At 32.3% G+C, this 26,869-nt stretch overlaps 2 protein-coding genes across 2 annotated transcripts; both read left to right on the top strand.

Moving 5' to 3' along the window:
• The first annotated feature begins 78 nt into the window (after window positions 1–78).
• On the top strand, window positions 79–6,628 carry LOC130449811 (zinc finger protein OZF-like). The gene is made up of 2 exons (XM_056787831.1): window positions 79–641; window positions 2,833–6,628. The coding sequence occupies exons 1-2, from the start codon at window positions 185–187 to the stop codon at window positions 3,939–3,941; spliced, it is 1,566 nt and encodes a 521-aa protein (XP_056643809.1). The 5' UTR covers window positions 79–184; the 3' UTR covers window positions 3,942–6,628.
• A 1,352-nt stretch (window positions 6,629–7,980) lies between these two features.
• On the top strand, window positions 7,981–26,070 carry LOC130449529 (parafibromin). The gene is made up of 9 exons (XM_056787411.1): window positions 7,981–8,347; window positions 11,569–11,794; window positions 15,398–15,543; window positions 20,212–20,425; window positions 22,368–22,545; window positions 22,627–22,879; window positions 22,931–23,154; window positions 25,198–25,339; window positions 25,945–26,070. The coding sequence occupies exons 1-9, from the start codon at window positions 8,217–8,219 to the stop codon at window positions 25,979–25,981; spliced, it is 1,551 nt and encodes a 516-aa protein (XP_056643389.1). The 5' UTR covers window positions 7,981–8,216; the 3' UTR covers window positions 25,982–26,070.
• The last annotated feature ends 799 nt before the right edge of the window (window positions 26,071–26,869 follow it).

The following is a 26,869-nucleotide window of genomic DNA, read 5'->3' as shown; positions in this document are numbered from 1 at the left end:
TTTTGAAACTGCAGTGACATATTCTTCACAGTGTCCAAACACAGAATATAAAATTAGATTACATCTCTATGGTTAACTGTCATAACTATTGTATATTTGTTTTGACATATAGTAAACCTGTTTTTATTCATATTTTTTAACATTTTAATTGAATTATATTATACTTTAATATTTACTATTTTTAATGGAAACAGACGAAGAAAAAATGTATCCCGCCAATTTAGACAACGTTTTAATTAAACAAGAAGTAGTTGATGAATTTTCGGAAGGCCAAACGAACTGCCAATCCGAAGTTCAGCCTTTACTTTTAAAAATAACAAACATTAAATCAGAAGTTGAAGGCATCGATGTATACCTTGATCAAAGAAATTATACCAATGTAGCTAGAGCTGAAGATATGTATGTACATCCTAAGGATCTTACACAGATCAAAGAAGAAATTGATATTAAACCAAAAGTAGAACTTTTAACCCAAGAATTTGATGTATCACATCTTAAATATGAAGAAAATATTTTGAATTACTTGGATCAACCATGCAGCAGTAAAAAAACACGAATAAAACGTTTTAAAGAATACAAAAAAACGAACAAAAAAGTTTCTAAAATAAAGAAGAAATATCCTTGTTTGGTATGCAGAAAATGTGAGTTCATATTTATAATTATTTGAAAACTGAATTAATAACATGCATTTCTCAATAAGATTCCCAATAATTTTTAATTCTAAATTTTGAATTTGTTTTCTTGGATTCAAAAAAGTCCCAAATGCAATTTTTACTTCCTAGTTGAAATATTGTTTTTTTAACTCACTATAATATTTATTATTCCTGTCATTTCTATCATTTGAAAATTGGTCACACTCAATTTTAGACCATATGGGTACATGGACTTCTACTTTGGCTGAGAAAGTGGCGCAAAATTTGAAAGGATTGATATCTAAACCATCTTGCATAAATGTGTACAATTCTATATTCTCTTGGCTGTTTTTAATGATTCAATAGCAAATATTCATCAATTCATTTACAAGAGTTGAAAACAATTTTAATCGGTTTAGTATAATCAAAAATGATTTTTATTCTTTCCAAAGAATCGAGATTAATTATTAATTCTATTCTTTTTTGATAATTATAATGCAAAAATAATAGGAATTATGAGGGTGGTTCAAATTAAACAGGAATTTTTCTTTAAAAAATTTTATTATCAAGTTACAGAGCTGAAGTTTGTTACAGTTTTGCTAGATTGTCTCAGACATACTCTACACACTATTCCTACTCTTTCTAACCTAATCTCTCCAGAAGCTTCTTTGTGGAAATCTCTTTGCTTGTCATGTAACCATTTACATTGGTTTCGGATTGCAATCCTTCAAGTGTCAATGAACCTAATAAATAATAATAGCATGGCGACAAATTGGATCTGTTCCAGTGTTTACCAACCCAATTTGTTCTACATTTCCATCCAAAAAACAAATAATGATGCGTTATGCAATAGACACTGGAACATCATTCTCGCTCATGGCAATAAGTACACTAAAAAGTGAGATTGCGTGGTCCAGGCTGTAACAGACCAGTCTAACATCCAGTGCAGACACATTAAAGTTTTCTTCAGTACACAGTAATTGGTTGTAAAGTATTGTAGTTCTATCCAAGATTTTTTTCAAAAGACTGATATTCTCCTATGAAAAAACCACTTTGTTTAAAATTTGATCAGATTCAGAGATATTAATAGATTTTTCAAAAATTTTATATGATAGCCCTAATTAATGCTTCTTTATATTTGCCAGGGAGAATAGAAGTAGCAATTCATGTAATTGTATGGTCTACTCACACAATACATAGTAAAATGTTTAGCATTTAAAGATTTTTATTTATAGAGACCTTAAAGTCTGTTTTGCAGCTTATTTGAATGGATAAGTAAAGATATTTTCTTTTCATTATTATTATAGAAAGTGCCTGCCAGACATACTATCTTAAATGCATTTACATGCAATGCTCTATCAGTGCATTTGACCTTCTATCGCCTCTGGGAGAGTATAGACCCTTCGGATAGGTCTAGTCTTTTAACTACTGACTTAGAATGGTCGTTTGAACACTCTGAGAGAAAAATAGACAGATTCGTTGGAAATATTTTGAGTGGGATGAGGATTAATTCGAATTGGTACTGATATAGGAGCTGCTCCTTTGCAGGGCTGGGGTTGTGAGGATTGGTTTGTGATTGCACTTCATCAGGGAGAAAAAGGACGACCAAGCTGGATTTGAAGAAAAATGAGGAAAGTTACAGCCTAAAAAACGGTTCTTTATAGGTCTAGGGATGCTGTTTTTTTTGTAGGTTTTTTTTCAATTTTTTTGTTTATTATTTAATAAGAAAGCTGGTAATCGGGGATGCAGGTGGTCTGCATTATTATCAATCGTCGGTCATTTAGCTAGTGAACTGGTTCACCAGATTTCATTTAATGACTATGGGAGGTCTTCATATGCTGTTGCTAGCAGCTGAAGGGGCGGATAAGGGAGTTTCCTCTTGGGCTTTGAGGCTGTAAGCTGTCTATTGACGTTAGAAGAGTTTCTTTGGCAGCTGAGTTGTTTGATGCGATGGTACCAATGATATAGCGGGCTTGAATGTCATTTAGATGGCTTGGGATAGGGGTAATGCCAATAAATTTCATCATTTAACCATGAAAATAAATATCTTAAAGCCTTTTTTTCACATTCTTCAATGAAGCTTTCAATATCGTTATATATATATATATATATATATATATATATATATATATATATATATATATATATATATATATATATATGAGTAATTTCAATTATGAAAGTTTCTTTTTTTTTGTAGATTTTGGTTCATCTAAAACTACAAATCGTCACCTCACCCTTCACTTTAAGATAGGACTTGTATCCTGCTCGTTCTGCGGAAAATACTTTATGAGCAAAATCGAATTCCTACAACATTATTTTGTACATATAATAAATTTTAAGAAAATCCACCACAGAAAATCAACTGAAGAACATGTGAATGGTCTAAAAGAACCAAAAGGAAATTTGTTCAAATGTGCCTTGTGCCCCAGTACGTTTAAAGGAAAATACAGTTTGAAATATCACATACTGTTCAAACATCTTGGTATTAAACCTTACAAATGTGCGTTCTGCCCGAAACGTTTTGGACATAGGTCTTATTTGAAGGGCCACGTCATTATGCATACCGGTGAAAAACCATACCATTGTTATCTTTGTTCAAGATCTTTTGCTAAGAATCAATATTTAAAATATCATTTGAAGACCCATGCGAAAGAGAAAAAATTCGAATGCGAATTTTGTTTGAAACGATTTTCGCAAAAAGCAAGTTTGATAGACCACCGAAGAATCCATACTGGCGAAAAACCGTACCTTTGCGACGTTTGTTCGAAAGCTTTTTCCCGAAAACACGAACTACGACGACACAGTCTCGTCCATACAGGCATACAACCTTACAAATGCGACATTTGTCTCAGGGCTTTCAAAAAACGAGATAATCTGAAATTACACATGCTCAATCATACAGGAGAAAAACCTTTCAAATGCGAAACTTGTCACAAAGAATTCAAAGCGAAACATAACTTGAAAATTCACATTAGAGTCCACACCGGGGAAAGACCGTTCGAATGCAAATTTTGTTCTAAATGTTTCAAAGTTAAACCGACCTTAAATCAACATATAAAATCGCATCACGAGACTGCGAAGCCGTTCAAATGCGAAATTTGCTTTAAAGATTTCACACGACGCGGAAGTTTGACTTCACACAACCGAACACACACTAAAGAAAAGAGATACAAGTGCGAATTGTGTAATACCGGGTATGCCGCGAAAATTACTTTAAGAAAACACAACAATCTCGTACACCCCTCTTTAACTAGGTCCGAATATCCTTTCGATCATTTTATTACTGAAAATTTAACTTTTAAATGAATTTATTCAATAATATATAAGGGAACTGAAGGTAAAATAGTATATTTAAGGAAAAAAACTCATGGTAATATCTTTATTTTAGCAACTTTTTATGGAATATAATTATTAGTAATCAGTCTACATTTTTTTATAGACCATTCGTAGCCTCTAAATATAAATTCCTAGAAGGAGGTGAGCTTAATCTGATTTATGTAGAACTGTACATCAGAATGAGATAGAGATTATGTTTTCTGTATACTGATAGATAAACTTACCTCCGCCGATGCTCCAATTCAAGGTCTGATATCCGAAGCTGATAGTCTGATATCAAATATGTAATGTTGCTTATCACTAGCTGGTGTTTCAGAGAGCGCTATTGTTGACAAACAAAAAATATGCTGCTAAATTCAATTTTTGTATCAAAAAAACATTCAAGATTTTATTCCATTCCAAATTATTTAACATTTTTAATAAATTTATAATTTATTGTACCACTATGAAACTGTGTCAACAATACCTATGATTTACTAATAGTCGATGTTTTATACTTCTTCTTTTTCTTTAGCCGGCGCTACAGTCCTTTGAGTACCAGGGCGCTCTCAACAATCAACTGCGAATTCTTTCTATCCTGGGCAACCTCGAACCCCTAGCTGGATCAGATTTGCCTCAAAGTCCTCCAACCAGCGAAGGCGCGGTCATCCTCTTAATCGCCGACCTCCAGGAACTCTATACATGAATCTGTGCGGATATCAATCAGAACCACGTGTCCCAGACGCGCCCTTCGCATGAACGCCACCAAATCTAGCTCGTCATACATCTGTCTCAGCTCAGCATTCCTCCGGATCCTCCGCTTACGGTTTTCGAAAACAGGGCCAAACATCGTCGTCAAAGTCCATGTCTCGCATCCGTATGTGGCTACGGGACGGATTATTATCTTGTAAATTGTTAATTCACTTGATCTTTTTTTTAACCGGCGCTACGGTCCTTTGAGAAGCTGATAACTGAAGAAGAACCTTTCCAGATGCATCATCTCATTAACTAAGATGAACCTTTCAAGGTATGTGCCCTGAGAACATTTCCAGCTACATCCTCACGGAATTTATGCACCCTTTGCCTTTTAAAGAAACATTATCACAACCCCTTCTGGAAATCTCGTTGCCATTGATGTGTAGCTTCCATTTTCAACATACCTTATAGGAACCCCAAACGCCAATTCACCACTAAATTGATCTAAAGTAGTAATACTGTACAAATAATTTAACATGATGACATCTTATACTTTGAATACTGCTTCATTCAATCTCAATTTGTACATACTGTCTTTTATGGCTTTCTTTGAGCTTAATCATCAATAATTCACTTGATATCTAGGTTCTTCTTCTTTAACTTTGATAACCAGGGCTTTCTCTACAATCGACTGCCAATTCTTCCTGTCCTTAGCATGGTGCTTCCAACATCGAACCACTAGCAGGATCAGGTCCGCCTTAACGTCCTATTATATCATTGAACTGTGTTATTTCAGAAAAGTCGTTATTTGTAGATATGATCATAGTACCTCCATGAGATAAATTAGTTCTATTGAATCTGGTATAGTTTTTGACAAGAACAGGCTCATTTTTATTAAGCTAATGGCAACAATCTCTAGAAAATTAATCTCCTCTAGAAAAAGATTCAGTTCATCTGTTTTGTGCCTTAGGAATCGAATATTAATAAGAAACGGGCCGAGCATGCTATCGTTCAGTCTTTCAGAAGTTGCTTGCTTCTCTGATCGCGTCATTTTAACTAAAAATTTTTAGTTTTACCTGAAATAATATTTGCTATAGTTTTTCCTCATTTTTTGAAGCTGTGGACGTTTCTCCGTTAAAAAGAAAGACCTGAAGGCGGATAGATCTGCTTCAACTTCGGCTGAATCAATACTATACGCGTTGTGGAAGAATAAAACTCGCGCAAGGAATCCACGTCGTTAGGGAGTCCCTCTGATACTAGCCTTAGTTTCACGCTGGTATTCGTGTGCCCTTCGAAGCACACGCTGGATAATTGGTCGAGGAGATAGGCGAGGTATAGTCTGCTTTAAGTATTGTGGAATCCCTCAGCCTTGCCAATACATAGCGTCCATTTGCCGCATCCGAATCTCGCGATAGCCGCACTATAGGTGGAGTCATCGAATCCATATGCGAGTAATCATCTCTTTTCGCATTTTATTATTATATATTAGACCTTTCTATCTCCTGGGACTTACAGAAGCTATAGGTAGCTTCTGTAAAAATATTAAACGGATTGCAGTGAAAAATATAGGGCCAGAATTAGTCCAAATCTGACAACAAGGATATGTTAGTCCAGGAGGAATCTGAAAATTATTCCACCTCAATTTTTTATGCGATCCTCTTCAATTTGCCCTTCTGATGATAAACCGAAACTGTTTAAACAATTGCAAGGAATTGTTATTTTTCAACCAGACAATTTTTTTATATTCTTCATTGAAATAGTTATTTGTATGCCAAGGACTAAAAGTGCAACTTTGTTGGACGAGTCTGAAAATTGAGCAACAGTCGAGTCCAACAAAGTAGTATTTCAGCCGCGGCGTACACAACATTTTTTACACGACGATAAGATCCAAAACTTTTTCAATTACACTGAGGAAAGAAAATAAATAATATGGAGAATTATAAACATTTTATTTATTGAACAATATAATTTACTTAATGATATTTGCAATGTTTTCTTTTTCATCATCATTCATTGATATTCATTAATTTAGACAAAACTTTGGATAAAATGAACAATTTCAGATAATTAAAAATTTAAGGTTATGCAAAATCATCGAAGTGAAACTGTCAACATTGAAGTAGCCAGAGTCACATTTAAGTTAAAGTTGTTTATACTCCAGAACGTCCCGAAAGTCGAGACTGTCACTTTCACTACATGAAACACTCAAAGCCCAATTTTTAATATGCAAATGAATACAGAACGAAGAACTTTCGTATGGCGTCGTTTAGAAAACAAATAAAAAAGGTCCTATGGCTTCGGGGTATGGTTAATATTTTTAGAGATACGAAATTTGGGTACTTTTGACCAATGAAAAATATTTTAAAAAAATTATAATATTCTTAATAGAGATATAAGAAAATTACATTGGTAATACGTGTTTTGTTAATTTCGCGCGCAACTTGAACTAGAGGCGACGAAGAAAAAGTAGACACCTAGCAGAAATTTTCGCCCCTCTTAATGATACTCAAGACCAGACTATGCAAAATGAACTGAATTAAGATACATACACGACAAACATAAGGTTAACAACACCAAAGGAAATGAAAGTAACGGAACAACAAGATGTTAACTTGTATATTTAATGCTATCTCAAGACTGCAGTACTGGCCAAAAATACTTAAAAAATCTGAAATAATACTTACCCCAAAACCAGGAAAAGATCTAACCAATGCATCTTTGCATACACCAATGCGTCGATTCCTCCTGAATTATTTAACAAAATAGTACAAGTAGATCCATACCAATGATGCATCTTGAAAAAAGATATCAGGATAAAGATTTGTTCGTATAGTTCATAAAAACAAGAGGGAGTATTGCTACTAGAGAATTAGCTAGCAAAAATTCAAAAGGAAGATTACATGAATTCTTGATCTGTTGCAAAGTACTGAGTAGCTCGTGAAGTGGAAGACCTGACTCAGTTTTTGCAAATTTGTTTCACGTATGTTTAATAATTGTGACTGAGTAGTTACGAATTTTTTACTAAAGGTTAAGACCGATAAGCTATTTTTATATTGAAATGACAAAAAGTGGAAAAACCTCATTTACCTTGCTCATGAAAACTAATGGTAGAAATAAATAATTTTTAAAATTTAAATAAAACGTAAACAAACGAACGATTGGGTTGATCGAATTTACCCACTATCAGGATAAAAAGGATCGTACACAAAGTGTATTTTCTGTGGGATAGTATATCATAAAAGGCGACGACCCGATTTTCTCTATCAGTTTCTGAACAACAATTCTCTCAGTTCTCGATCGAGCATTCGAATCATAATTGTATGTACTCTATCTTAGTTTCCAAAAGTCCTTGAGAATGAACCCTGTGTTAGTGTTGAACATAAACTTCCGCTTACGTCAGTTGTCATTGAAAGTTTTCAAAAATGGCGTGTTTTGAAAGTACAGTCGTGTTTGTGAAATAAATGTAAAAAGTTATACGATACGATAAAAGCTTTTGAAGGCTTTAAAGTAAGATTGCTGCAACTCAAACAGCCTGGGGTGTTTAGTTATTGTTGTGCATAATAAGTAAATATGGCGGATCCATTAAGTTTGTTGCGTCAGTACAATGTTAACAAAAAAGAAATTATTGAAAGAGATAACCAGATTATTTTTGGAGAATTCTCTTGGCCCAAAAATGTTAAAACGAATTATCTCATGTATGGGTAAGTAAAACAGTTCGAAGTAATAAGGAGTATATTTTATAACTTCAACAATATTGTAAATGAAACTTTTCAAATTTGGTTTTCTGTTGGGACAAATGTTAATATATAAATACTAGAATACTAATAAAGAGAAAACATGGAAGTGATAAATTTTGTGTACAAATTGATTTTATCCTTCGATAATATGGATTCTTATTGGCTAGTTTGCAAATCTGATTGAATAAACAATTTTATGATTTAGCTTTTAAAGAACTGTAGCAGTTTCATACAGTTATATATATATATATATATATATATATATATATATATATATATATATATATATATATATATATATATATATATCTAAGCTACTATATTGTGACTAGTGATTGTTTGGATCTAAAAGCCGAATTTGATATAGTTCCAAAAAGTGAATATAAGTATGATTTGGTCAGGCCAACAGGATAAATTGGTTACATTAGCTGAAATATTAGGTCTTGTCTAGATGTTTTCTCTGACTTTAGTCCTGTTGGGCCTTGTCAGGTGATTGTTCCATCTGATTGTCCGACTAACTGACAAAATTATATAGTATGTTTAACTGTAGGGCAGATCTCAGTTGGTTTTTTGGGGTTAACGTGATAACACTTGTGTACCTACTTTCATTACTTTGATTGATTCATTTACATTTTACAATAGCTTTTGTTATAAGAGAGTGAGAATTCATTTTAGATTAGACTGTACAAATCATCAAAAGTTAATTGTCAGCAATACAGCAACAGATATGTAAAAAATCATTATTAAAAGAAAAAAGAAAAATGATTGCAGTACTGAATTTACAAATAATTATACTGTCTGTCTGCCCTTAAGTGATCAGTGGACTCACTAAATCTAATGATGCATTAAAACAATTGTATTCCATTCTTAAATAGTTGAGAAAATCATCACCAACCAATTCATTTAGAAATGTCATGTAGCTGAATTATCTTCATTCAATTAGCCATTTTTTGCCAACATTTTTTATTTTTCCTTTCGTCAATGTTAATGATAATGCTGTTACAGTAATTCCCAATTTTTGTTAGTTAGATAACAGAGCCGTAATAGATTGTGGTTTGTGCATAGACCTAGTACTATGGGTTTGGGTTGTGGCAATGAATCAAGATATAGTAGACATGCGGACAAATTAAGCTGACTACATCATGTGGTAGTCGTCAATCGAATGAATTTTAGGTGAAAAGAATCCCTTGAATTAAATTGTAGCATTTTTTATCAGGGTCCAAGTAAGATTTCTGTAGCACCAGGATTTGGCTATGTCATTTTGTAAATCAAAAAATAAGTCAAAAATGAAAAATAAATTTTTTTGATATCTTGCTTTGTTTTTGAGATATCAATACTTGAAGTTGCTCTTATTACATTTCTTCAGTTCAAATTATTTTTATTATACATGGTTGCTTTTTTTATATAACCTTGTACTACCTTCAATCTGGTTTGTCTCCTCCCATTATTCCAACATGGCCAAATCAAGTCTACAATTAGAGAAAAGTAATGGGACTGATTTTTCATTTACGACAGCTTTTATTTATTTGAAAAACAATGTATCTTCCCTTCAAAGTTATGTCCTTGGTCAGCTGTATACTAGGGGAGTAGAAGTAGGAGTAGAAGCACTGAATGTTTCAGCTGGCTTGTCACAATCTATAAGTCTTTAAAAGACATCATTTTCAGACATGTTTCAATTTCTAGAAAAGTAAAAAGTGACAACAATCCTCTTAAGAAAATAAACACCCATTTCTCAATTATCCTTTTACTCATTTGTGAAGTTTTTGTCACAAATCTTTTATATATTCGAGTTGTTTGTGAAAATTTGATGTAAGGTGAAATTGTTTCAATTTAACTGTTTCACTCATCATCCTTATTGTCTCGTTTTAAAGTTGAAAGTCTTTCTGTTTATCAACTTTCCAAAAGTCACCCTCACAGATTCACCACATTTAGCACAAAATTTGTTGCTGCAGCGGCAAGAAATTACTTAAACAGGCGCTTTAGAGAAAAATGGATTGATCGGGGTGGAACCAGTTATTGGCTTCCAAGATCACCTGACTTAAATCCTATCGATTTTTTTAAGTTCTTAGTGTACAAAACAATCATCGAATCTGAGCAAGATCTAATAGCTAGAATTCAAGCTGCGGCAGAAATCATTCAATCCTATCCAAATTTATTCTCAAAGATATGGTTTTCAATGACAAAACGGTGTAATAAGGTGTAAGAGGCCAACAGTTTGAATAACTAGTGTTGTTTGAATTTAATTTGGGCTATTATTATTTTTATTCCAATTTTGTTTTTATTGTAATACATTTTTGTTTGAAATTGAGATTATGAATAATTTTTATTTACGTTTAATCACTATTCGAAATTAAATGAATAATTAATTGATTTGTAAATTACTTATGTGCTTGCAAACTTTTATTTATTGGAAAATTTCTACAAAACCATTCATTTTAGCTCCATAAAAGGTTATTAGTTTTTTAACAAAAACAATCAGGCAATTTACAACAAAATTAAAAAAAGAATTTGGCTCCACTGACGTAAAAATGGTGGGATAAAAGTTATAACTAACCCTGACAGCGCACCGTTAGTTAAATGTTTCCAAAGTTTGTTTACGTCAACCTATTACTTTATTAAGAGGCATATTAGTCACCAAATTCGAAAAAAAAAATAAAATGGTGTTTTTGATTTATGGCAAATTTTTTATTTTGATTTGAAATTTTAACACACTATACCTCAGCAACTAGGCCCTGTAAGGGTTCATATCCCTATATCAAAATTAATCATTAATTGAGATCTCTCTGTGGTAGAGCGTTGTCGGTTGAATATAGAAACACTCTGTAGCATCTAGCTGTCGTTTTCTACGTTCCTTGAACAGCTGGTTAAGATGCTGTTTGTTTGAACGACATAACACCCGGAATTCGAAAAAAGCTGACATCCCTTTCAGATCTACTACCACACTTGATCACCGCACAAAAGTGTATATAATGAGTATTTCTTAAGGATTTTGAAAAGCGAGAAATATACAGGGTGATCCATTTTGAATAACAAAGTTCATTTTTTCCGAAAAAAGGAAAGATTTGACAACAATGTAAATACCACCATAATATAGGTCGTATTCCGAGATAATTGATGTATTCCATACATAAAACTCACTCTATATTAGACAAAATCCAATGTGATATTTAAATTTGTTATTTCAGTTCTGGCAAAGATGGCACCCCAAAGAAGTATTATACATTAGAATGTTTGTTATTCATATTGAAGAACATTTCATTAACTCATCCAGTTTATGTAAGACAAGCTGCTGCCGAAAATATACCTGTGGTAAGAAGACCTGATCGTAAAGAATTATTGGCTTACTTAAATGGAGAAACTGCTAGTTGTCCGGCTATTGATAAAAGCGCCCCATTGGAGATACCCACACAGGTAAATAAATTAGATGTTTTTCGTGGAACTCTTTTATGTTATGGAAAAAATGTATTTGTTCTTTCATAATATTTAAAAAAACAAATAAAATGAAAATACTTGATTGATTAAATCATACCACTATACATGCGAAAGACCCTGTAACTAAATTATTAATAATATGTATTAAGAAGAATCTTGTGATTGTTGTTCCAAAAAAATTATTAAATCGAGAGAGGGGGAGGGACCTTTGTAGTTTAAGAAACCACAATCAAATTGGTCTATTAAAATAATAGAAAATATTCCTCTTGATGCATATGCTGTTAACTTAGAAATCAGAAAATTTGTAAAAACTGTATGTTTTCTGTAGTTGAGAATAGCAACTGGTTTAAGCTACATTCAAAAGTCATCATAAAATTGTTTAATGAAAACTGTACTATTGAAAACTGTAAAAACAAAGATAAAGGTATTCAAAGAAAAACTAAAAACTTGACATTTAACGAATACTGAGTACCAGAAAAGACAGTCATTAAATTAAATCTGAAAGAAACCTTTACTTTAGAAAAATACAGTTGTATACAATAATAGATTAATATGGTTCAATTGGAGAAGAGACTAAGGTATCGGAGAGAGATGATGCAATTGAGTTTTTATATCCTTATGTAAATACAAAGTAGTAAAAAGCTTTATTTATTAAACTCACTGAAAGAAAAATCATGCAGGTGTGCCCTGGACAAAGATATCCCATTGGTAATTGTGGTAAGTGGTAATTATGGGTCAATAAAAATCTTTCTCAGCTTGTTGAAATGTATCTTTCTGATGCTTAGAAGCTGGCACAAGTGCTAGACTGGGAATTTTTGGGTCAAAATGCCTCCCCATATCACTAGGATCATTCCTCACCATTTTAAAGTAGAGTTTCTAGCAATAAACGAATGTGTTCAGAATTGTCTTGATAGAAACCTCTCTAAGAAGCACATTCACATTCTCTCAGATAGCATTGAAAGTTCTAAAAGCTATTGAGTACACGTCCAAACTAGTGTGGGAGTATTAGCATACTTTAAAAAAACACTAGTTAATAAAAACCTTGTAACCCTATTGTGGCTTCCAGGCAACCAGGGGGTATTAGGAAATGATGAAGTAGACATCCTTGCCAAAAAAGGCTAAAGACTTCATACCTAAGGCCGAAGTCATATACCACATCAATAACAAACTGAACGGATGACTAAAAAATCATGGAGTCTCATGGAAGAAACTCTCTAAGCCTAAGACAATCAAAAAGATTCATAACCATAGAGCTAAGAAGTCTGAAGAACTTCTTTTGATGACCAGAAACGACATCAAACTGGTGGTCAGTCAAATATCACTTTAAGACAATAGACATAACAGAGAACGAGAACTGCAGATTCTATGAACAAACCATGGAAACAGCAGAGCATCTACTCTACGAATTTCCTGCCCATTTCACTAAAAGGAATAGCACTAACACCTTGGGAAGTAGGAACCAAAAACCCCAAAAAATAACCTGCTTTGGAAGAGTCTACGTAATTTGGGAGCGAAACAATGAGGTGTAGAGTCTAGTACAAAATATCTTTTAGGTATAGAGGTAAAGTGGCTGTAAAGCTAAAACGACTCCCCAAACCATGTACATGCAAGATAACAATGAACCGTTTTGGATTTCACAATGTAGAAAATTTAAATTTGTAATAAAAAAATGTAACATGCGTCAGCACTTTACTGTAAAAAATTTAGATACAGAAGTTGCCAAAAGTTTTTTCCTGGTAAACCACTTTCAAAACACTCATTACTACTACTGGACTACTTTGGGAATCACTGATATAAAAGCTGATTCTGTTCTGTTATCAAAACATCAAGTACAAGAAGCTAAAGGCTTTGGGAGTGGTAGGAGTAGGTGATGCCAGTCCTTTTCTTGAAGAGAATCTAAAAAGCCTGGATTGTGTTATTCATTTGTGCAATTCATAGACTAATTCATCTAGTTCATTGTCAATAGAAGCATTCACTCAATCATTATGAAGAATTATTGCATTTTTTAGTTTAGAAGAATTTGGTATTTTAGAGAAAATTCAAAATAGTCAAAGTTGATTTGCTACAGACCGTTTTAAGAAATTCCTTAAATTTCGTAACAGTACTTTGTAACCGCGAAGCTATTACAAACCCAAGACCGTTAACAAGTTATCAGAAGATGTTGAAGATGTAGTAGTTGCATTAACATCATCAATATTTTTAAAAAATATAGACCAAGACAGAATACCATATTTAGATCATATTGAAGGCACTAATCTAGACAATAAACCAAGAGGATGTTAGAAGAAGATTCAGGAATGGATATTTAGGAAAGTTAAAAATGTTTGCCAGAATTAAAATAGAAGATATTATTCTGATTATTGATAACAATGTTCAATTGGCCACTAGCGAGAATAGAAGTTATTTTTTGATAAGACATTGTTCCAAGAGTTGCCAAATTAAAAACAGCAAATGGTATCTCGTTAATGTTATATGGCCTGGAAGCAAATAGTTAAACACTCAATATATGTGATTTTACTAATTTTGAATTATTAATAATATTGAGTTGTTATGTATTTGTCCAAAAAAGAAGCTCCAATATTTTGAATCCAGTCATCTAAATTTGAATATATTATCAATTGTCGGGAAGACCTTTGAGTTATAACAACACCAACCATTCACAATACACAGGTCCTTGTTCTTACATAATAATGTAACATTAAGAATTAGGCAACATTGCTCGAATGTAACCCAGACAAAGATACAACCTATTGTGCGAATTATTTCATCACTCCCTGATACGAACCATTAGGATCTGTTAATCATATAGTTAAGTGAACAAAGTGTCCCTTACTTTATCCTCCATTAATGTATCGTCTCGGATTACCTAATTTTTTTAATATATAAATGTGACTCAGAAGGACCATAAATTTACCTGCCCAATTTCTAGATATTATTGTATTCGTTAAGATTTATTACTTGAGCCAAGTTGTATACTGAGCGCTCCTAATGGGAACCGACGTCATAGTTAAGTGATTCCAAGTGTCTTTTAGAGCATTAATATATCAAATTACTTTTATTTTATATTGATGTGACTCTAATGACCATAAATATCCATTTCTATAACTAATTATAGCTTTTGAATGCAATAAGATTAGTATTTAAGACAGCATTATTGAAACCAAGTTTAATTAATTATTTTTTTGTGTAATAAAGAGTTTCTTCCAAAGTAATGAATTGAGTTATTTAATTTTTCACGATGAGACGGTTGTTGGTTATAGATTAAGAATTAAAATTTTGGTTATTGAGTAACAAAATAGTTTTTATACGAAGAATATGATCAACCATCATTGGTTAGCTCGAAGATACATTACAGTCCTTTGATTCAAATATGAATGTGTCACCTATTGGATTGTGCTGAGTCAGATAAAAATTATTTGATTTTGATGTTATAAAATGGCTTAAATTACCAATTTGCTAATTTCTATTGTATTTAGTTAATTTAAAACAGACATCTTTACAAACTTCTTTAAAGGAAGTAGAAGTAGGATTTTAAGGTGACGTTGATATAGGACAATATGTATAAATAATAATATATTTTAGGTAAAACGATCAGCTGATTATGACGGTCCAGAAAGTTTGGCGAAGAAACCAAAATTTGAAGACACTCATGTGCAAAAAGTACGTGAAAAATTGGCTGCCAAATTAGATGGTCCAAAAGAAGCATCTGTAACAGTTGATAATATTAAGTAAGTAATAAATAAACAATCTGTGGGGGCATATGGAAACTAATGTTATGAAAACATTCTGTTGTATATCCCTGCAATCAAAATGGATGATCCTATCAGAGTTTTAATGTTGTTTGATTTTCACTGAGGAATTTTGTTATTTTTTCGTTATCGGAGAAACGTGCCTTCATTTGGGATAGAATCGGATTAGGTTAATTGTAAATTATCTTTGCAAGTTTGTAGAAAAGTGACAAAAATAAATATATTTGTAAAAATTTGTTGTTTTTTTGATGTCACTAGACATTATTCGATAATGATAGTGTACAATTAATTAGTGGGGAATGCAAAAAAACTATGAGGATTTGAAATTTTATCCAATTAACATGATATTAAATTAGCATGTGCATAATATATAAGTTTTAATTTTTTGTTAATATTTCTTGATATTAATCATATATTTATGATTTTACTTACGGTATTTCACTTTTTACCAAAATTTGTATTAAAATGAACACTATTCAAATCTGTAGCTACACTACATCTAGAGTTTGACTACTTTAAAATAAGTATTGTGTCTTCTAGTAATTGTCAAAACTCACGAAGTTATTCATAAATGAAAAAACTATGGTAAATAATATAGAGACTCACATAAAGACATCTTCAAGCAATAAGCCATAAGGCACAATTGCATACAGTAGCCAAGAACAAAAACCAAAATTGAGGAAGCAATTCAATTCCATACAAGTTGCAAAGGATGTCATGTCATTTTAGACTTGCCTCCTTTGAAGACATTTATAGAAAGTGGAGCAATAAAGACATACAAGGAACAGAACATGAAGCCCGGTGACACGATTGTGCATCCCAGCATTCTAACGGATAGGAAGGTGTCCATAGATATGATCACAAAGTAGCTTTACTAAAAACTATAAATTTATAGAACAAGTCGACAGCAAAAGACAAATGGCTCTAAAATGGACAAGTTGGGGCAAAAATATATAATCCAGGAACCAAGCTCACTATCCCAATAGGCTCAGATTCTTCCATTTTCCAGGTGGAAACATACGCTATCCTTACATATGCAAGATATTGATACTATATATCAGATAGTGCAGTAACCTTACAAGCACTAGTCAAAGCTAATATGAACAGAATGGAATCTTTTAACTCAAAAGGAGCAAACCTGGCCACACCGGATTATACAGTAACCAACAAGCCAATTACTTTCACAGGACTACAATATTTCATATATTTCCCAAAAAGCCAGCAAGTCATGGTTCTAGAGAAGTGTAAAAACGAGAAGAAATCAGAAACATGGAATAAGACCTCAGGTCTGAAACAATCAAAGAGGTTTCTTTCTTCTTCTAACAACTGGTCTCAAAAGAGCCTTGACTAAGAAGAAAGGATATAAGGATGCAACAACCGGTGACGATCAAGATCAAAAGTCAAGTTGAAACATGTAATTTTATGTCTGGAAAGGGTAGTGTCAATGATGGATCAAGGTCAAAAGTCAAGTTGAAACATGTATTTTATGTCTGGGAAGGTTAGTGCCAATGATGGATCAAGGGCAAAAGTCAACTTGAAACATGTAATTTTACATCTGGAAAGGTTAGTGAATTTCAATAATCAGTTAATTGTTCAATATTCCAAACATGTTTCAACTTGACTTTGGACTTTGGTTGATCGTTGACCTCTTCCTTCGCCGTTGCATCCTTATGTTCTCTCTACTTTTCTCTTTTGATAAAAACATATTTTTTAAATTAATAATTGGATAATGAGAAAGCAGCATTGACAAAAAAGGGGCAACGATTCCCTACCTAGGACCAGAACTCTACTGAGGCATCATAAGATGACACATCAATAACAAACTGAACAACTCAGATAGAGGAACTTCGTGCCTAAGACAATCCAAATGAATCATAACCATATCAGCTAAGAAGTCTGAAGAACTTCTCGTGATGACCAGAAACAACATCAAACTGGTGGTCGGTCTCCTGATAGCCCAGATAAATATCACCTTAAGAAGATTATTTTATGTAAATGTATTTTTTATATAATAAAAAATTATATAACGTGAGTGAAATGTTAACAAAGTCCAAGTGTAACTGTTCTATGAGTAAACTAATCTTTGCAAGATAGTCGTGAAACACAAAAACATCTGATGAACACATGGAAAAAATCAAAGAATCGATTATGGATTAACACAATTAGAAAATTCACCGATAATGTTAGCAAGTCAATTAACTATTGTTATGAAATTTTATACAATGTTTTGAATATGAAAATCGTGCAATCGGAATTGATACAAAATTATTGAACTTTAAAGAAAAACAGTGGCAAAAGGAAGTTGTAACTAAATGGAGCTCAAAAGTCACTGTCAATGAAGTTAAAGACTATGTAGAATATCACTGACAGATAATGAAACATAGTTTTATGGATATAACATCAAAACTAACAATCCGTAGTCTTATTGGAAGCATTCTAGTTAAACAAGAGGAAAAATGCTCGACTAGTGCAGTCGGACGAGAAAAGCTCAACAAAGTTGGAATTTTTGGAACCGTTGACTCGTACCTAAAACTATTTACCTACCACTACACCAACACTGACAATTACACTATCTGACAGTAGGTAAACAGTTTACCTTCAGCCTCTGAAGACTTGGTTATCGAAACGCGCGTCAGACAATGTAATTGTGACTGTTTGTGTAATGAAAGTATAAACAGTGTGTTCAGTATAGATAAGTTCAATGCCGTTTTCTGTTATGCGGAAAAACGCCTGAATTTGTAGAATTCTTTACCAAAACCAATACTGGATCGATGTCCTAGCCTCTTTATTCTCCAGACATGGTTCGGTGCGATTTTCTTTTATTAGAACCTTAAAGAACCCTATTATAAAAATGTTAGGAAGTGTTGAGGATTGGAAGAAGCATTAATACAATTGCGTAATATATTATCTGTTCCAGGATATATAATGCTCAGAAACTACTGAAAACTATTTGGTAATTCACAGAAAGCCCTTTTATAACATTTTGAATAAGTGAAAAGCCTTAAAAGTCATTTCAATTTCCTAGCAATAGTTTGAATTTTGATATTTTCCTATGTTAAAATCTGTGAATTTTTTTTCTCGTACTGAATTTACGAAGACTGAAAAGTATGCCAATAATTTATTTGCGAGTCACTACTCATCAAGTTGGTCAAAAATAAAGTATCAATTGCAAATGTACCTTAATATGTCGATAATTGGGTTGGCAACAAAGTAATTTCGGTTTTGTAGTATAAAATAAAATAATTTTCAATCAATTATATATTTTCCATTTTGCTCAATGACCTTTTGCCATCTTTCTTTCAGCTTCATGATTCCGCGCTAATAAAATATTTCTGGTCCTTATCAGCAAAAAACTGAACTAGGTGCGATTGAAAGTCATCGTCAATTATGAAAGTTTGACCATTCAAAGAATTCTGCAAACTTCGAAATAAGTGGTAATCAGATATTGCCAGATTAGGGCTGTATGGGGGATGTGGCATCACTTCCCAGCCAAGCTCCAATAATTTTCCACTAGTTGCCAAAGTTGGTAGAATACTAAACCTTTACGATTTGACACTTCTTTTCTATGATTACTTCAATCCAGTTTCATTAATTGTTGAAAGTAAACATCAGAATTGATCGTTTGGTTTATTGGAAGCACCTTAAAAAACACAACACCTATAGAATATATAAGCTGTACATCGTCAAATAAATTTTGGCTGTTCATTGGACAAAATAATCCATTTATCACAGTTGATTTATCCACATTGTCTTATTTTTTCTTATTTATAGATCCTGATGTATTTTGTAGCAATTTGTTCCCCTTCCTTTTTTTATTTTCAATTAGTCGTTTCCAGGATTTTTACTTTCATTTTTTGAGGTCTGATTCTACTTATTCTTCTTTCTGACAATTTTTACTGTGTATTTATTTATATCATTTATTTGCGTTTGTACAATTTAACTGCATTTTTTTCATCTCCTAATCAGTGCTCTTATTTTGTAATTGTCTGCTCCCATTATTGTTCTGATATTAATTCCAATTGTTATTCTTTCTGAATTATATTCGATGTTTCTGAAGTTTAGGTTACAATCGTTATCTGTATTTTGGTATTTGTGCTTACTTTCTTATATTTGATCTTTTTCTTACTTGCAAACATAACTTCATAACTTTGCTGTCGCCAGCCTTTTATTTCTTGCCATTCTTCAGGGTATTATAAATCTCAAATACTTGTATTCCCTTATACTTTTATGTTTTTAGTTGTATTGCATGTATTTTGTTTTTGCCCCGTTTATTTTTAATCCATTTTATTTTGACTCTTTTTCTATTATAGCTATATCATCTGCATATATTGCTATAGCACAAGAATAGATTGCATGTCCATTTAGACTATTAAACATTTTTAAGTAACTAGCGATCGATCAAAGTTTTTCCTAAGTCACACAAGTAAATAAAAGCAATTTAAAGTGATAGAAAGAAGGATAAAAATGCAACGAAAAAAGGCAATTGAAAGATAAATTTAAAACTGAATAAAATAATTTAAGTATTTGAAATGTTAGAAAAACAGTAAATAGATTGCGTTGAATCAAAAAACGAGATTTTTATCTTGAAAGTCCTCTAATTCTAGCATTTACCATACACTCTGTCATTTTCAATATTCATTGTTTTAGGTCTTTATCAGATGCTATGTCGGTGGAGAAAATCGCTGCTATCAAGGCAAAACGTTTAGCGAAGAAAAGGACAACTATTAAAGGCAATGATGATATAGGTCAAGAATATGATATCAGTGCTATTCTTGATTTAGATGTAGATATAACTAAGGATATTATAAGCAGAGAGCGACAGTGGAGAACTAGAACTACAATTCTACAATCTACAGGAAAGGTAACTGTATATAATGAAAATTTTTATGGTGCATAATAAAGTTTAATAAGTTAATTTTTTCATTAGATTTATTTTAATTTCATAAAAATGTCTATTTACTTTCTGATACACGTTTTGAGCTTGTAGTTAATTTTTCATCCCTCGATCAAGTTCATTTCAAAGAACTTCAATGTGAGGATTAATATGATTGTTATATGTATTTTCAAAATTTTTCATCTTCATAAAGTCCTCGTTAAAATGAATAAATGACAAATGAAAATATGATAAAAGTAGTATTAATCTCATTAGTAAGTGTTTCATTAATATATGTTTCACCCTCATGATAAATTGTCCTTTCTCGGATTAATACTTCTTGATCTTCCTTGATTGATTTCTTCTTCAATGGACATTATTGTCTTTATTTGTAGGGATACTTTCTGTATCAGATTGAAGTTTCCATAATTTGGTTCTGCCTATTTGGATTGAATCGCCTTCCAGAATTGACTATAATATTTTGTTTATTGTTGGCATATTTTTCTACAAGAAAAGTACATCATATGGCTGTCCTATTAAAGCCATTGTCATAGTGGCTTTCTTCTTGAGTTTTATTTTGCTGTACGAAAACTTTCACTTTTCCTCTTGTTTAAAAACCTGTGAATTGTGATTTCAATCATATTTTCCAATTCTTGATTGGAAAAAGATGTTAGGAGCTGCTGATGTACATAATCCAATTTAAAATTAGTGTCAATCGTAACATTTTTAAAAGACAAGTTTTCTCCCAATAATAAATTTTTATTCCACCAGATCAAAACTTTTTAATCTTCATTATTAATTTTTTCTTCAATGGACAATAGTGTCTTTATTTATATATTTATATCTTTATCTTTATTTATATTTATTTCTTCTCCAAGTTATAATTTCATCTATAAATCAGCGCAAAAAGGCCACGTCGGACCATGGTTTTAGAGTTTTCTTTGTATTTGTTGGTTCAATTTTTACTAAATTTCTCAATTTGATCTTGTGTCCTGTGCCTCTTCTTCCCTTCTTTCTATATCAAACTTGCTTATATCTATCTTCACATTTTCTATAATTTTCTTCCTTTGTCATAATTTTTTCTCTTTTTCCTTCTTCTGTTTTTGATAACTTCTTCGATATTCTAGAATTAGTCATTCAGAATACATACCTGAGCCATTTAACTCATAATGTTGTAAATACTTGGATAATTGATGGTCGATCGTAAGAAGCCATTATTTCTTTATTTGTTCTTCTCTAGACGCTTTCATCAGATTGAATTCTTCCAAAAAATTTTATCAATATTTTCCTCCCCCACAGTTTATTTCTAGCCTATTTTGATAATATCCATAGTTCAGAGCAATAGAGCATTGTTGAAGGAATAACTGTTTTCACTGATTTTGAGTTTTTTAACACTCATATGGATCCCGCTTCCTTACCTCTCTTTCTCCCTCTTGAATTTCTGTATATTTGTTTGCAATTGTTACCCCCAGATATTCAAATTGGATTACCTCTTCAACAGTTTTATTTATCCACTTCTATTGGTAAAATGCTTGTTGGTATTTGTGAATTCCCTTCCATTACCATATATTTCATTTTCTGCTCATTTATATGTAGTCATATTTCCTTGCTCTTACTTCTAACCTAGCTAGGGTGTTGCCCATAAGCAATACATTGGCGTTTCTATGATATTAGAAACCATGTACCGTTTCCTTACTCGTAGTTTCCTCCAAAGGATTTACTATAGTAATTGTGGTCAAATCTTTACCCCAATTCCCCCATAATTAGAAGAATTCTATTTTGGTGGAACATGTAAAACCTGAGCCTTTGAATATTTTAAACCTTATCCATAGAAAGCCTGTTATACTTCATCAAAAGGACAAACTATGTTATAATAATAAAAAGATATGATTGTTCATAGTTTTATATAATTTTAACTATCATCCTATAGACTTTTGCAAAAAACATAATAGCTATGTTGGCAAGCATAAAAGCAAGAGAAGAGGGAAGACACAGACCACCACAACAACCTCCTCAAGTAACTCCGAGAGCTACGCCAATCCGAGCTACCGCTCAACCATCAGTTTATAACAGATACGATCAAGAAAGGTTTAATAGACAAAAAGAAGGTACATTGTCTTTTGATTTTTTTAATCAATTATTGTTAAATTCGTACCCTCCTTTCTTAATTAATTTATTATTTATTACAGAGACTGAAGGTTTTGAAATTAATACTATGGGTACGTATCACGGGATGTCATTGAAATCTGTAACAGAAGGATCAGCAAAAGCGAATAGACCAATGCCAGCTCAACCAACTGCACCACTTCCAGTTAGTGCTGCAAGACCACCTCCAGGAGGTCTGCAAAAAAGAGTATCTAGAACACCTATTATAATTATACCAGCTGGTACTAATTCCTTGATTACTATGTATAATGTCAAGGATATTCTTCAAGATTTAAGGTGAGTAATTATCATTATAAGGAATAATTTTAAAAAGTATTTTTTTTTCAGGTTTGTAACCACGGAACAGAAAAAAATGGAAGGCGGTAAAAGGGACAATGAAGTTTTGATCCAAAGACAAAGAAATGGCCAAAGTGTACCATACAGGGTAGTAGATAATCCGGCTAAATTGAGTCCGAGCGATTGGGACAGAGTGGTAGCAGTTTGGGTTATGGGACCTGCATGGCAGTTCAAAGGATATCCATGGGATACACCCGTGGAAATATTTGATAAAAGTAATTATTTATTCAAGAATTAATTTTGAAAAAAATTATTTTAAGATAGAAGAGAAAAGAAGTTCTACAACAAATACTGCTATCAGGCTGCCGTTCTAATTTTGTGTGACAATAGTAATACTTGATATAAGTGTCATCTATGGGAAACCTTAAAATCTTGACTAAAATAATTCTTTATTTAATAGTTTTTATAACATTTTGTTACAAAATGTTCTTTTTTTTTTCAAACAAAGTCCACTAGGAATTGATTTGATTTTGGAGGCCAGTGCATCTTTCATTGTTAAACAACTTAAAGATACCAGATAACTTCAAATATCACTTAGAATTATGATTTGGTCCACACCGTATTTCAAATTAATAAAAAAGATAATTGAGTCATTCGAGCTTTTAACAATTTCACCTACCTTGGAACTCTGGATTTATTTATTTAAATTAATTTTCGTCAATACTAGATATTTTTTAAGCCATAAACTGTATAAAATTCATGGCATAAAATGCAGGAAGTAATTGGTAGCATAGACTTATTATTTTCCTTATAAAAAAATATCTTTTATTCAGAGACCTTACTTCTACAAGGTGGTGAGTAAAATTGGGTTTGTATTTCTTTTCTTCTTCTTAAAGTCAAGTACAAGCAACTTTGAATTTTTGTTAGTTCCGTTCAATTGCAAAGGTTCAACCACCGACATTTTTTTCTAAATTCCTCTCGAATTATAAAGGGATGAAGTTAGCTACCCTTAATTTATCTGTACACTATTCACTAATGCTTACACACTAAAGTATTCACTAAAACTTACACTTAACTATTCACCTACACTTGTCTTAATTTATTTAAATACACCGTTTGGTTTACTTTTCTCTATTCTGATGCATTTACTAATGACATATTGCTTACTCACTCCCTCCTGCTGTTAAAAACTTGGTTTTATATACTATTACACTTTCCAGAATTTCCAGGTTTGCCCTATATCGATTCCTCAATATCTCCAAACAGCATTCTAAATAATCAATTTATTATTGTTTTTGTTCTATTGTGAGATAACGCGGCTCTTATTTGTAAAGAAACGTTTTCAGGCTCAAATAATAATGTAAAACAGTATAAACCTTTATTATATTTTCGTGATGCCTACGAGAATGGTTCCAGAAGAACCTGGCCCAACAAAGAAAACACAAAAAATTTTAAAGAAAAATATATTTATTTTTTAACGTAATCTTTTAGCTGCATACAATTTTTCCAGCGATGTACAATAGTAAAATCGACGCCATGACCTTGCCTGCAGATGGAACGGTCTTTGCATTCTTCAAAGCCAGTTCTCCCTTTTCAGTCCATTATTCTCTCATGTCCAACTCTGCTACCTATATTTTACTGTTAATAAAGAAGGAGCAGTAGAATCTAGTTCAATTTTTTTATTGGTGGTCTAATGCCTTTCAAATAAAAGGAGTGTATTACATAACCATGACCAATTTTTTCCATTTGGACAAATTCACTGAAAACGTTCACTATTGATGTCTGCCTAACAAATATTAAACCACGTGGCGTCTTCAAACTCGAAACATATGCTGTATACTTTCTAATACAGTGGTATTTTTCAAGCAACTACCGCCATCTCTAGGTCAGGCCAGGTGCCATCTTTGTACTATCGTACTATCTCTTTTTTTATGTTTTCTGGTACAATTACCTCTTTGGGACATCCTAATCATTGAGTATTATCGGTGCTTGTTCGACTATAATTAAACTCCTCATTGTAGATTGACTTTTCTTGAGAAGAGTCATCATAGTACTTTTCAAACCAAGCCTTTGTCTCAATAGTATTTTTGCCAGTTGAAATAGTTAATCAACTCACAGAAATCTTTTTGTCGTTGTTTATAAAGATAATTTACTTTGAGAAATTCGAACAAACACTACTGGGATGGAAATGAATTCAAAATTTGACACCAATCGCTTCAATAAAAAAATTTATAAATTTGATTTGTAAGTACTTCTATGTGTCAGTTTGGTGACTTGTCGATCAATGCAGTATTTCTTAAATTAATATTATGTTATAGTTTCTGCGTTTCATTTGAAGTATGACGAAATGAAGATGGAACCCAACGTTGAAAAATGGGCTGTAACTGTTATTCAATTATCAAGAACAAAACGCCATTTGGATAGAGCAGCACTCATGATATTTTGGGAAAAATTGGACAGGTAAGCATATCATTGGTGATTTTATGTCATACAACAGTCATAGATATTGTTACCATTCCTGATATTTTAAATAATCCATCAACGGTAGTTGATACCGGTTATTAACGAGCTTCTAGTTTTTTTCTTATGAAAATTTTTTCATTGTACAAAATTTGTGTTCATTTTACAAGCGTAGTATATCGTCGGGTTAAGTCACAAACCTCGTAACTCCATAGCCCTAAATGTTACAGTAGACACACCAAACTTAACGATGAATGAAGTGGAACTGATTTAAGGATAAATAAGGAATAAAGGATTGAAATAGTGACCAGATGTCAATTTCCAAAAAATAATTTAAGTAAACACTGAGTGCGGTTAGATTTAAACGAAATGGTGGTCTGGAGTTGCGAAGTTGTCTATTTAAAGTTTCAAATTATTACGGATTTTTTTTGAGCCTTGATGAGTTTTTCTATTGGATGCGTTGTGAAATTATCTATATAATGGTATCAAAATGTTGATATAGGGAAAAAGAGAGATACGTGGTTTGCGAATTAAGCCGACAATATTTATTATTGAAACTAAGATAATATTTAATCGCATTACTATGATTTTTTGTTTTGTTTTAGACATATCATACAATTCAAACCACATTTAAGATGGTGAGAAGAGAATATCAAACAATTATAGTGTTCATTATATATATTGTGTATATAGAAAATAAAAGTATATTAAAGTTTTGATTTTGTCTCTAAACCTGTCATTACTGTTTCTCATACTTAACGATTTTTTTATATTGAAATTATCATTTGTTTTGAACAATATTCTATTAAAAGAAAATAGAATTGTTAATAATGGCGTTTTATATCTAATATGTTTAAATAAGTAATATATGTAGGGATTTCTTAGTTGTCTAGGGTTTTGGTCTGGGTACATGAGAGTCCGCAAGTGATTAGATAAGTGAAAAATGAACATGAGATGGATAAAACCGTGACAAACCGTCTTGGTTTGTCACGCTACTCAATGAAAACTCGTGACAATGACGTGCATCAGGCCAGGTAATGGGGTGAGGTACTGATAGTTGTGATACTTACTCTCCCTGGAACTGTTAGATTGGTTCCACCATCCATATAGCAAGTTTATTTTTTAAATTGGAACGCGTGAGCTGTAAAAGCGCGGAAACTGTCTGTGGCCGCATAACCTTTGTTATTCTGCATCTCATTACAGACTAACTCTGATCTCACGCTGATCAATGACTACTCGGTGCTTTTTTAGGAGAGTTTTCTTTATGGAGTGCTCACAATATTGAGTTTAAACCTCAGGACTAAACTGTTTTTAATGGTCGGGAGACTTTTTGTCTGGATTAAAAAAATTACTTTAGGCTATAGGTGTTTTGTCCTCTCGAAGCGCATCCCAGAAACAAAAGTCGCATCGCAACGCCACGTCTACTACAAAATAGACGTGATTCGGGTGACTGCTTTAGCTACTTTATGTGCCTACCAACTAAACAACAAAAAATTATTTATGACACTCCACAAAAATAAAAAATTTCTA

This window comes from Diorhabda sublineata, chromosome 10 (assembly GCF_026230105.1).
Source record: "Diorhabda sublineata isolate icDioSubl1.1 chromosome 10, icDioSubl1.1, whole genome shotgun sequence".
Lineage (NCBI taxonomy): Eukaryota > Metazoa > Arthropoda > Insecta > Coleoptera > Chrysomelidae > Diorhabda > Diorhabda sublineata.
This window is presented reverse-complemented; position numbering and strand designations above follow the sequence as displayed.